This window comes from Abramis brama (genome assembly GCF_963993115.1).
Source record: "Abramis brama genome assembly, chromosome: 22".
Lineage (NCBI taxonomy): Eukaryota > Metazoa > Chordata > Actinopteri > Cypriniformes > Leuciscidae > Abramis > Abramis brama.
Genome location: NC_139984.1, coordinates 25,968,671 through 25,982,241, shown reverse-complemented (window position 1 = coordinate 25,982,241; position 13,571 = coordinate 25,968,671). Strand labels below are relative to the sequence as shown.

Here is a 13,571-nt window from a genome sequence, read left to right as displayed (position 1 = left end):
CTTTTAAATACTATACTTTTAGAAAATTTCTTTATAAGTATGCATTAACACTTGAGCCATTACTAGTTAGTCAACATGATCTTCACTTTAGAATACGGATCCAAATAATTAGTAGTTCCTATAGAGGTATGTAGTAACACTTGAGTCATTACTAGTTAGTTAACATGATCTTCACTTTAGAATACGGATCCAAATAATTAGTAGTTCCTATAGAGGTATGTAGTAACACTTGAGTCATTACTAGTTAGTTAACATGATCTTCACTTTAGAATACGGATCCAAATAATTAGTAGTTCCTATAGGGGTATGTAGTAACACTTGAGTCATTACTAGTTAGTTAACATGATCTTCACTTTAGAATACGGATCTAAATAATTAGTAGTTCCTATAGAGGTATGTAGTAACACTTGAGTCATTACTAGTTAGTTAACATGATCTTCACTTTAGAATACGGATCCAAATAATTTGTAAGTCCTATAAAAGTATGCATTAACACTTGAGTCATTACTAGTTATCATGATTCCATGCTGTAGTTACTAATGAAGAGCCAACCCGAAAGGGTAGAATCATCTAATCATTCACAGGATATATACAACCCAGGCTCATTGGAAATACGTTACTCTGGGTACTTTTTTGCAAACCCTGAAATACGTACCTGAAAGTACATTTCCCTGCACTTTCTGGGTGAAACGTCCACTAGAGGCACTATGTACTTTTTTGCAAACCCTGAAATACGTACCTGAAAGTACATTTCCCTGCACTTTCTGGGTGAAACGTCCACTAGAGGCACTATGTACTTTTTTGCAAACCCTGAAATACGTACCTGAAAGTACATTTCCCTGCACTTTCTGGGTGAAACGTCCACTAGAGGCACTATGTCCAAGTCACGTGACTTTCAAGATTCCGGTCGCGAGAACAAAATAACATGGCGGACATTTCTATCATTTTTGGTGAAAAAAAAATCAATATTTTGAGTTAGATTCTGGATAAAAATAAGTTTTGATTACATTTCTAGCGAGAAATATATATTTTATTTTCATAATATTCATTCAGTGAATGTACATAATCACTCGCTTTAACAAGTTTTGCCAGAACCTTACGATATGTAGTCAAGGCTACGTTTCAGTCAGGTGATTGTTTTATGTAGACTACTCCGTGAAACGTACTACAGCAAGTTAACGTTAGTAAGCATGAGGACACCCAGCTGAGCTTCAATTAACCCTGGTAAAAAAAAATAGTACGTTGACCCCATAATCATATCTATATTATATACATACATATTCTTTTGAATTTAACATATAGGCTACATATAGAGGGGACTAATCACATTTAGGCTAATTGATAACGTTTTATTATTTTTGTTATCAGTGAATGTAAGCAAATATAAATAGTCTTACATTGAACATTCACAGACTGATCAGGCTACGATCAGCATCGTAAATGCTTTAGATATTTATGGGGTTATATATTTATTTATTTATTTATAGAGTAGTGAGCAACGGCGAATGTGATCCACACTCCATATCAGAAGGTGGCGGTAATGCACACTTAAAAGTTGTTTGACAACTGCAATTTAAAAAAAGAAGACGACCCGCGGCCTGGCTGTGAATTTACAGGCCTATACCTGTAAATAACCATCTGTAAACCTGAAAACCATTCTGTAATAATGGCCACCAATGATTTCTCTGATCCATCTGCAGAATTTGAACTCGACATCGATGAAATAATGTCTGATTTGCAGGAGTTGCAGGAAGTAAATTGTCTCTTGAAATGTCTGTAAGTATTGATACTGTTCGTTTTGTAGCATTTTATTCTGATAACATATATCATTATGGCTAGGAGGATACTGCTCTTAAATCACGACCTAAAAAAAAAAAGAAAGACGTTCCAAGGATCAGATGGAAAAAAAGAGACAAAAGTGGTCATTTGGTGTATACAAAAAGAGAAGCCAAACAAGGAAAAGGAGGTAAGTGATAATATCATGTTTATTTTCTCTTAATGTTTCTGTTTTCAAAAATCGTATAGAGGCTTATCACTTTTACACTGGTACGTTACAGGTAAATCCAGAGCTTCAGTGGTCCATGCATCAACAAGCAACCAAACTTTGATTGATCCTGGTAAGCCGATTGTGTCAATTTAGTAGTTTATAAAAGAGCCAATAAAAAACACAATAATGGGTTTACTGATTTAAAAAAATATATATTCTAGTAAATTCAAGTGCTGCTGACTCTGAGTCTATGAATGAGGATTGTTCAGATACACGCATCAATGCACAGTGTGCTATTGGTAAGTAACAAAAGTCTTCCATCTTGTCAAGATTTTTTTTTAAACCATTATCTGTGTTTTGATAAATTATAATAGATAATGACTTTGTTTTTTATATGACTTTTGGCTTTTAAGATATACAGTTACATCAGCTCCATGATGCACTTATCTCAGAGAAAAGTATGTCTGCATCTCACAACTGGACAGTAAGAAAAATAGTGTCTGAAAACCATTGGATGGAAGCAAGACAAAAGCTCTTGGACTGCTCGCTTGCCTCGGACAGGGTATTTTCCGTATCTTGTGATCACTGCAGAGTGAATGCAGCAGTGATAAGGTGCAAGGACTGTTTGCCAAAACCACATTACTGCGACAACTGTGATGTGTCAACCCACCAATACCTTGTTTTGCATAACAGGGAGTGTTTTTTAGATTTTTTTTTTAAACCTATTCCTCCATCAAATGTCATAAAGAACATCAATGGCCAACACACATTATGTGAGCAAGGTAAGTAAAACATTTTTAAGATGTGTTGTCTAAAAATCTAAGTCATATGTTAGTTATGTTCTTTTTTTTCTTTTCTTTAGCATGTTTGTTACCCATCCAACAACCGCAAAACATTTGCAGTTGTGTGGCTCAAAACATGTCTGTAAGTGCTGGCCGATTAGTACATCTCATCAACATAAATGGTATGTACTCTTTAAAACCAAAGTATTTACTCAATCCAAAATTTTTGATATTCAGGCTTGTCACTAACTTATTTGGACTGTATTGTAGGTCGCTATGACCTCTCTTTGCCTGTTTGGCGCTGCATTACATGCCACAAAACATGGACACCTGAGCTGCAGGACCTTATCCAAAGTGGTTACTGGCCAGGCTCTTCTGCATTTCAAACTATATATCAGATTGACCTATTTACATCTTTTGAGCAGTTCAAAGTCACTGCACCAGGCCTCTCAAGACAAGCCTTTGTGAACATGTTAGAGAATAGGTCACGGACATTTGGACGGGTACTTTAAAAAAATTACAATTAATTTTGTTAATGAACTTTTCCTTATCCCCAATTAATTAAATTTTTTTTTTTTCACTGCTAGATTGATACTATTTGTGGCAAAACATTCCAAAAAGCATTTTTGGAATGGACTTATTGTCGTCATGAGAAAGAGAAGCTCAGTGGAGTCGATCATTTCTTGTGCCCTGCATGTGTCCCAGATGCAGTTGCTGTGTCTGCAGATGGAAACCGTAAACTATACCGGTTTAACAAAGCCAAAGAGTAATAGCATAACTAATATATTAAAGGAATATTTCTATACATGTTTAGTGTATATTGGCCCTCTAATCCAATTTGTTCCACTGTAATTAACATAGAGTAGAGGAGCAGCCTTTCTACGAAGGTATTTTCATTGCCAAGGATGAAGATGTGGCAGCATTTGTTGATTTCATTCAGCAAAACACCAACCCTGTATGTTTCCATCATTTTATTAGTATTTTTGTTGTTTAACTGTATACATGTTATACATCTTTACTGATAATGTTGTTTATTATTATGATTATTACTGTCTTGCAGGTAAAAGGGAGAGGCACATGTGGACAGTCAACATGGTCTGCTGCCAGGGAGACCTCAAAAAAGTCAAGCAATAAATTGGATGAGGAAGGGTTGGAGGTGGCAGTGTGCAGACACAACATTTTGCTTAAAGGACTCAACATGAAGAGGGGGGAAATATTTGCCTATCCAATGTTTTTGCAAAATGAAGTGGCTACAAAAACAAACTGCAGATTCTTCTGCACAGACATTATGTGCCGATATTGGCCCTATTTGCAAAAAGTTGCACAGGCAGTTCCACGTCTGCAGCCGTTAACAGAGATGAAGCCTTTTCTTTCTGTTATGCACGCAAAGGGACACTCTACTAGCTGTGAGGTAACTCTGTTTTAAATGACATAAAAAAAAAAAAAAATCCTGCACATTATCAGTACTTGCACATGTATCAAAATAGCCCATTAACAACGTTTTGGTCCCATGACCTTCATCACAGTAATATACCTACATTCATGATGGTCATGGGATCTAAACTTTAATAACAGTTGTGCAAGTATTGACCGTGTACAGGATTTTTTTTTTTTTTTTACCCGCAGTTGTGTAAAGGTAATCGTTGATCGATTGTTTTAAATAACATGAAATTGTTAAAGGTCTTAATTATTATTGTTAAAGGTAACAATTATAATTTGTTATATTTATATATAAATATCTTTTTCTGCATACTCATTTTCACTTTAAACTTGATTTGTCTGTAAAATTGTGCCGGTTTGTTTTATAGGTTCAGTGGAGTGGTAAAAATCAAACGGGAGCAGGCACTACTATTGGTGAAGAAGTGGAGCAAGTTAACAGTTTTTTATCACGTGTTGCTCTTACAACAAAATATATGAGTAAGGCTGGTAAGTGTCATGTACACAGCCTTGTATTTTTGTAGTCCATAGATTTAGACAAAATAATCTAAAATTTCATAATCAAATTTAAAAATGAAAATGATGCCTGATTTAGGGCCTGAGCAGCAATGGTGTGAGGACCCTATTGGAATTGTTCAGTTAATTATTATTATTTAAATTTATATTTGTGCTCATATTAGTTGTTTAGCTTTTCGTAAATCACATAGTTCATTCAAAATAATATTTTTTTCATCATTGATTGACCCTGTTGACTTCCATAGTATTTTTTTTCCTACTATGGAAGTCAATCGGGTCCATCACCTGCGTGGTTACCAACATTCTTCAAAATATATGTTGTGTTCTCTTGTATAAAAAATTGAGGGTGAACAACTTCCATACAAATTGAGGGTGAATCTTGACAGAATTTTAATTTTGAAATGGACAATTCCTTTAATCTTGGAATATCAATGTGCAGTGAATAGACATTTAAAAAAAAAAAAAAAAAAAAAAATATATATATATATATATATATATATATATATATATATATATATATATATATATGTATGTATATATGTTTGTGTGTGTTTGTTTTTTGTTTTTGTTTAGCACGAGTGGACATGATCACCCTTCATGCTAAAGGATGGAATGAGAGAAAGAGGAAGAACCTTCACATTTACTTGTCTAAGCGGTATATCAAGGTACCACGCATTTAAAACAGTTGTTTTAAGCCATACATTTACTATTAATTTATTTTTAAACAGTCATATTCAGTTAAATGTTTAATCTCATCTATGTTTAAGACTGGGCAAAAGATGAAGGAAGCCAAGGAAGATGTCGAGGCGGTTCAGGCAGTCCTGGCTAAGTCCAAAATAGAGCTGCAGCAATGGGTGTGCGATGTTAAGCAATGGGCAACTCAAGGTGCATTCTCAATTTTTTGTTTTTCATATTTTTACAGTTTTTATATTAAGTAAATATCATAGTTTTTAATAATTTATTTGAAGTAAAATCTTAAAATACTTTTCTTGCTTAATGTCCTGATTCAGTAATCTGATATGCTATTTTAAACAGTTCCCGATGGCAGTAGAACCGACGATCCAGTGGGGTTGCAGCATCAGATTGAAGGGTTGTATTTAGGCATTCAGCAGAAAAAGAGAGATTTGTATCGGCTAACAGGTAAATAAAATGCTCTATATATGCTGTAGGGGTGTGTCGAGATCTCTTGCTACAATATCTTGCTTGACTAAAATGTGACAAGACTAAAATGTGACAAGATGAAATTAGCATAGAATGTCACAGTTACATTCCCATTACATGCCTCCACTGATGTTTTGCTGTTAAAAAAATAAATATAACCATTGTAAACTATTGTAAAGTCTGCTCTGCTCATCCAACATGAGTTGCAGTTGCTAATAGTGTAACAGGAATCACATTTCACTGATTGCGTGAAGATTGCGACGGATTTGTTGCATAAAAGAGCCTGCATGTATTGTATTGTAGAACACGTCGTGTTCAGCACCGCTGCTCCGGGTACATAGTACGTGCAATCGTGAATTTGAAAGTGAAAATAAAACAAGAGCTCTTTCTAATGTGTGCAATTTAAGCTGCATACAATAACCTAATATCAAACTTATATCTCTGTACTGTGACTCTGGTCTCTGTTTTTGGTTTGTTTGCACTTCAAAACTGAGAGAGTACTTGGATTATAGTTGAAATTTTTTTTTTTTAAATTGTGTCATCATTTACTGACCCTCAAGTTGTTTCAAACCTGTATGAATTTTTCTTCTGCTGAACACAACGATATTTTGAATAATGTTGGTAACTTGGGTCCCATTGACTTCCCATAGTATTTTTTTTCCTACTATGGAAGTCAATGGGGTCCATGAACTGTCTGGTTACCGGCATTCTTCAAAATATCTTTCTTTGTGTTCAGCAGAAGAAAGAAATTCATACAGGTTTAAAACAACTTGAGGGTGAGTAAATGATGACACAGTTTTTGATTTTGAGGTGAACTATTCCTTTAATAAGACTAAGAAAATTTTATTTTTATTATTAGTTATGCTGTTTTTATTTTTATGTTTTCATGTACAGTAAGGTCTGAAGAGACTTAAATAATATAGGAGAAAAACCAGTCAGTTGAGTTTGGCAAAACCTTTTAAAGTGCTTGTATATAATTGTCTGTAAGCATTTGATAATTCATACTCCAATGAAGTAGTACTGAAATGACATTCATTAGAAGATTATCAGTAAAACAATTCAAATTTTTCAAGTCATGATTTGGCCTGACCATTGAGGATTTGAATAAAATATTGTGCAAAAATCTTTCCTCGTTCTTGTGAACCCATTGCGTCTCATCTCGTGAGATAGGTGTCTCGTCATACCCCTAATCTGTTGTTTCTTATTTGGATAATCCTAAATTCTTTTAAATGGGCTGTTTTAATCACCTTTTTTTATATAACCCAGATCGCAACAAGCAGCGGCACAAAGTCCGACGGAGGATTGTCGAAGAGAAGAAGAAGTTATCCGATGCAATATCCAAGTACAATTCTCTTCCAACAAGTACCAAAGCTTTGAATTCTGCAGATGACTTGCTTGCTGCAGAAACGCCTATCTGGCCATGGGAAATGGGTATGACCATAAATGATTAGTTTCCTGATAATTTACTCCCTTCAGTGCCATCCAATATGTCAATGTCTCTCTTTCTTCAGTGTAAAATATATATTTTTTTTTTTAGGAAAACATTTCAGGATTTTTTCAACACAATGGACTTCAACTGCAACCAATATGTTGATGTCAAAATCAATGCAGTTTCAAAGGGCTTTGTAGAATATCAGCTATAGGGCTGGTCAATATATCGATATATAAAATATATCGATATATTTTAAAATACGATACAAAATTCGACCATATCGCATATATCTCGATATAGTTCAAATTTGCACTGTGATCATTGCTCCAAGCAAGCTGCTGACTGCTTATGTAGAGTGCATCTCAACAGCCTAGGGTACAGCGCGACACATACTTGCATCGAATGTTAACGCAGAGGAACGGGACACTGCAGTTTAGTGAGTTCACAAAAGTTCATTATTTCCATGTGCTTTAAAGCCTTCCCAGTTAAACGTGTCATTCACTGCTGATGGGCTGTTCTAACATGCGCTTTACTGAGCACGAACACCTGAAGCGCACATGCACTGAAGCCTATTTAACAGCGCCTGGTTACTATTGGACTAAGTTATCTTTCGAGTCTTATTTTGCTAATACTCTCAAATACACACAAGGTTTACATAAAGTTGGTTATGTCTAAGCTGAAAGCAAACCGAGAAAATTTTGAGAAATCTGCTTTTCAAATGCATGTATATTAGAAGTGTTGTGGTCCATATCGCCCAGCCCTAATCTCAGCTGAGGAATAGGGTCTTATCTAGCTAAACGATTGGTCATTTTCTAAAAAATATATATATACATTGATATACTTGAACTACAATTGTTCATCTTGTGCTGGTCTGCGATGTGCCGGAAATTACGTCGGCATGTTGGAAATGTCACAAGAGTTTTTTTTTTTTTAAATGGTAATAATAAACTAAATCAAAGATGTCCGACAACAATTTTGAATTTGGAGGAGAATGAGATGGAATTTTTCGCCCCTTCCCTGCCTTTTTGAACCGGATGCCTGGCAGACCATCACAAGATGAACAACTGTGGTTAAAGAGTATATAAATGCTAGATAAAGACCCTATTGTGTAGAGCCCTTTGAAACTGCATTGATTTAGACTTCAATATGTTGGTTGTGGTTGAAGTCTAGCCTGGTTAAAACCAGACCCTTCTCAGTCGTAACTGAGATAGGGTCTGGAAAAGCTTCATTAACAACTCATTTTCAAAGAACACAAACAGACGTTGCTCAAATGCCTCTGGGCGCAATTGAATAGACCAAAAACCAATCGGAGCGATCGTCATTGTGTAAAGCCATATGCTGCGTCCCAATTTGCCTACTTACTCTTTTTGTGAATAAAAGGTATTTACTTTTGAATGTGTAGCAGAAGAGTAGGCAAGCTTTGGGACATACTACTTTGTTATCTTTATTGGACGGATCTTTCATATACATCCTGTCACATAAACTGCCCTGTCAATCATCTTGTCACAGTTAAAATGCTCCATTAAATCTAATTTAATCTCCTACCATTTAGGAGAGAAATGTAATAGCACGTTCCTCTGTCAGTCGTGGGTCTTTCATTGAGACTGTCCTCATGTGTTTGCAATTTTAATATAATAACGCATTTCAAAGTTGTTGCGCTTCACCAACGGATGTCGCTGGGGGTAATTGGATAGACCTAAAACCAATCAGAGCGATCATCATTGTGTAAAGCCACCTCAACTTTTGAGATTATTGCCAAGATTTGGAAAGATTAGAAATGAGCTTAAATGGACTCTTGGCCAGACTAACTTGCAGAGCAAATCTACATTTGCCAGAAGTTGGTCTGTGTTTTCCCTGGTTAGTTGAAGTCCATCATGGGGAGAAAAATCCTGAAATGTTTTATTAAAAAAACTTAAGAAATCGAGCAATGAACATTTTGGTTGGCATTGGGGTGAGTAGATTATCAAGAAATGTTTATATTGACGTGATTAAATCTTTTAATTTATGTAAACAATTTATTTAATTGATAAACGTCCAAAAACTTGTATCATACCTTTTATTTTTTGTTACATATCAAGTTCATTTTCATTTTCAGTTGGTGATGCTTCTCTGGCCATGAAAAAAAAGGTATTTGACAAGCTGATGCAAGTACAGAGACTTGAGGAAGAAGAGGCTATACTTGTGGAGGAGATGAAGAGACACTGGGATCACATCTGCAGACGTGTCAAAGATCTAAACGATCAGACTGATGCGTTGTCAGATGGCCTCACTACTAAGAGTAAGTGTTTGTTTTCTCAGAAATCATTGATTATTAAATTATAAATATTTTACCTCTCATTGGAGTTTACTTAAGAATTTTGACAGGCATGTCAAATTTAGTGTATTGATATACATCGCTAAGTTGCTTCTTAAAAGGTAACTCTCGCCAAAATGCAACCTAGGGTCGTCTTGTTAATCTACCTGAGGCAAACTATCGTTTGTCATAAAACATAAGCCATCAATACAGACCCTTTCCAAAAAATTAAAAAAAGTTAATTTATTTCAGGAATTCAACTTAAAATGTGAAACTAATATTATAGACTCATTGCATGCAAAGTGAGATATTCCAAGCCTTTATTTGTTATAATTTTGATGATTATGGCTTACAGCTTGTGAAAACCACAAAATCAGGATTAGATTTATGACCAGTCAACGCAGCCGTCTTCCAGGACATTTAGAACGCTTTATGCTTCCTTCAGCAGAAAAGCTTTATGCAGATGCTGAGTTCATTTTCCAGCAGGACTTGCACCTGCCCACACTGCCAAATTAACCAAAACTTGGTTCAATGAGCATGAGATTACTGTGTAACTACTGTGTGATTTCATGCAATATTATCATTTTCTGACATTTCGATTTTGTTGTTTTCACAAGCTGTAATCATTAATTAACAAGCTTCATCAAAATCACAACAAATAAAGGTTTCATCAAAATTACAACAAAAAAGGCTTGAAATAGGCTATCTCATTTTGCATGCAATGAGTCTATATATTAGTTTCACATTTTATTCCTGAAATAAATGAACTTTTTCCACGATATTCAAATTTTTGGAAAGGGTCTGTAGATTTAGGTTATCTGGATTGAAACAATATTATAATGCAGGATTGTTGCAATGATAACCATGACGTTCAAACATTTCCCTCTAATTCCATAAAGACTCAGTAAAGTACCTTTTTAATCAAACATTATTTTTAATGTTAATTAGTTTAACACCCAAAGAGCTAGACTAACGTTGTTAGACCCTTATCTGAGAGACCTGACAATCATAGAAAAATTTGAAAGTATTGCGTATGTAAATAACGTAACAATGTGGTTGTTGCAGGGTTACTTAACTGTCTGCTTATGGACTTTTTCAACTTGGTGTAAAACTTACCTCTAAACTCACTGCTAACTGCTTATCAGCCTCTCTTTTCCGAGACACTTATTATATACCGTCAATGGAGACACTGCGTACTGCAGACTGTAAAATTTCGCAGGGGTCACTGCTGTGCTGATGATGGGTGAAACCATTGTGAAGGGGAGGGGATTCTAAATCGGCGATTTCTGTTTGATGCGGGTCTCCTTGGTCTTCAACGTAGGCTATGAACATAAAATATACTTAAAGGTGCTATCAGTGATGTCAGGCGTCTTTTAGGCCAAAACATTTTTTTTCACCTACCGCAAACAACATCTCACGATCCGCTAGCTGGCTGTCTCCTGAACACACTGTAGAGAAACGAGGTCTCTGCAGACAGCCTATTCTCCACAAAAGCAGCTCAAACAAACTGAGCAAAAACAGTTCGACCCGTAAGCAGTAAACATAACAGACTGTTCCAGTCAATAACTGACTAGAATGATGTGGGGGTGGGGTTCGGGGAAAGTATGAGGAGAAGGGAGGGGCTAGTTAGCGTCCGTTTTGTTTGATGATAATTTCAAATATCAACAAGAGGTTATACCAACCGGGATCGTATAATGCACCTTTAAGAAATATTATCTGACTTATAAATGGGGTGGCAACATGGGTGGCAAGGCTTTATCCCATGGGTGGCAGCTGCCACCCTGTAGATCCACCCCTGGTTTCATGTTACCTATATTACCTATATTTATAATGCCTATTTTTTATTTATTTTTTTAGCCTATCCATCAGGACTGTCAGAGGATGCATATTGTGGCTTGCTCTGTCTTCTTCGAAAGCAGCTGCATGATCTGAAGACTGAAAAACAAAGGGTGAAGGAAGCATATCACCGATTAGTGACTGGATGGGATAGTTTGGATGTCCTTGAAGAAGATGACTGTGGCGACTATGAAAGCATGTCTACAGATTCCTACGAATCAGCTGACGAAGACAGCGTAGATCCACATTTCTGATTTTCCAGAGATTTCCAATGTATTTTTATTTTTTGTATCTGCCTAAAAATGTACAAGATTTTTAGATTGCACTTCTGGAGTAAAGAATGGTTCAAAAAGCACTATTGCATGGATTAAAAAGATGACTGGCAACTATGAAAGCATGTCTACAGATTCCTACGAATCAGCTGACGAAGACAGCGTAGATCCACATTTCTGATTTTCCAGAGATTTCCAATGTATTTAATTTTTTTTATCTGCATAAAAATGTACAACATTGTAGATTGCACTTCTGGAGTAAAGACTGGTTCAAAAAGCACTATTGCATGGATTAAAAAGTTAAAGAAATGTTTGACTCACTCTTTTTGTTTAAAATAGGCCTAAACAGTCCCAGGGCATGCTCTATTATGACATTTTTGTTTGCCTGTTTGTTCATTTATTTTAGCAAAATTTCCTTTAGTAGGATCATCCATATGCATTATTTGCTGATAACAACTACAATAAAGTAATAGCTTAGTTAACAATTACTTGTTTGCATTGGTTATATGATGCATTTTATATTATTCTAAATCATAAAACCCTATCAGTTTTAAAAAAATAACTTAAATAACTTCATTTACTTACCGTATATTGAAAATGTAAATTTTCTGTCATCTCTTAGAATATCTGAAAGGATTTCTATAGCATTTCTTCCAGTAAGGATACATTTACAGGTTAGACCATTAGTGGCTCCTTATAACCATGCTAAGGGTAATGTTAATTTTTATTTTTAGCTGTTCTAAAAAAAAAAAAACCTGTAATCTAATTGTGAAAAATATATTCCCTCAACAGACTATTTTATAAATTATATAAGTTAATCAAAATTAACCACACTAAAACATGATCCATTCTAGTGAATCTGGTCACATAGTTTAAATTGCTTTGTATTGAATGTTTGTGCAGGATGATGTTTTCTCCTCACCCTTAAATGCCCTTTAGCCAAATATATACACACTACACTTCAAATCAGGTTTCTTAAACTGCTTAAAAGTATAATTCACCCAAAAATGAAACTTCTATCATCATTTACTCACCCTCAAGTTGTTGAGTTTTTTTTCTGTTAAACATAAGAGAAGATATGTTGAAGATTCTGCGTACCAAGCAGTTGATAGCCCCCTTTGACTTTAATAATATGGGGAGAAAAAAAATCTACTCTGTTTAAGAAAAGAAATAAACAATTTCTTTATGACCTATCACTTTAAGTTGTCAATATAATCCATCCACTCATTCTCCAGACCACTAATCCTCTTTAGAGGCATGAGACTTCAGAGGCTGGTTTGCCTTCCCCAACATCTTGGGCCACATGTAGAGAAATACCCTGGATGATTGGCCAGTCTATAACAGGGGTCACATTCACACCTAATGACAGTTTATGTCTCCAATTGAACTATGATGCATGTTTTTGGACTGTTGTAGGGAAACCAGAGAAGGTTAGGGTTAGGGTTAAGCCTGAGGAAACCCCACATATACTGGCTTAGATGATCAAATAGGGACATTGCCTGTTGAGCGAACTTCCTGTGAACGTAACATTTGGACACCTAATTTGATTACTCTCTTTTTGATTAGTAAAGAGAGTCATTTGATAAGTCAATGCAGATGCTCACGGGAGCGTGTCTATGTTCCCACAGCCCTATGTTCCATCATTTCCAAGGTTGATTTTCTTTAACCCTAACCCTAAACCCAGTATAAACGAGACTGTGGGATCATAGGGCTGTGGGAACATAAGACTGTGGAAACATAGGGCCTAATTTTCTAAATTCTTCGTAACAAGAAAAAAAAAATTCTTAGAAATGTGGGAACATAGGGTTGACCCCATGCTGACAAGTTCATGACTCATACAAAAACACTTAAATAG

General features: G+C 35.4%; 1 protein-coding gene across 1 annotated transcript; it reads left to right on the top strand.

Moving 5' to 3' along the window:
• The first annotated feature begins 1,549 nt into the window (after window positions 1–1,549).
• On the top strand, window positions 1,550–11,836 carry LOC311073129 (uncharacterized protein). The gene is made up of 17 exons (XM_084098602.1): window positions 1,550–1,753; window positions 1,840–1,966; window positions 2,058–2,117; window positions 2,209–2,286; window positions 2,401–2,769; window positions 2,850–2,951; window positions 3,040–3,272; window positions 3,357–3,535; window positions 3,631–3,724; window positions 3,830–4,180; window positions 4,578–4,695; window positions 5,296–5,387; window positions 5,490–5,607; window positions 5,758–5,862; window positions 7,150–7,314; window positions 9,411–9,593; window positions 11,466–11,836. Exons 1-17 carry the CDS (start codon window positions 1,667–1,669, stop codon window positions 11,696–11,698), a joined length of 2,694 nt encoding a protein of 897 aa, XP_083954728.1. The 5' UTR covers window positions 1,550–1,666; the 3' UTR covers window positions 11,699–11,836.
• Window positions 11,837–13,571: the final 1,735 nt, after the last annotated feature.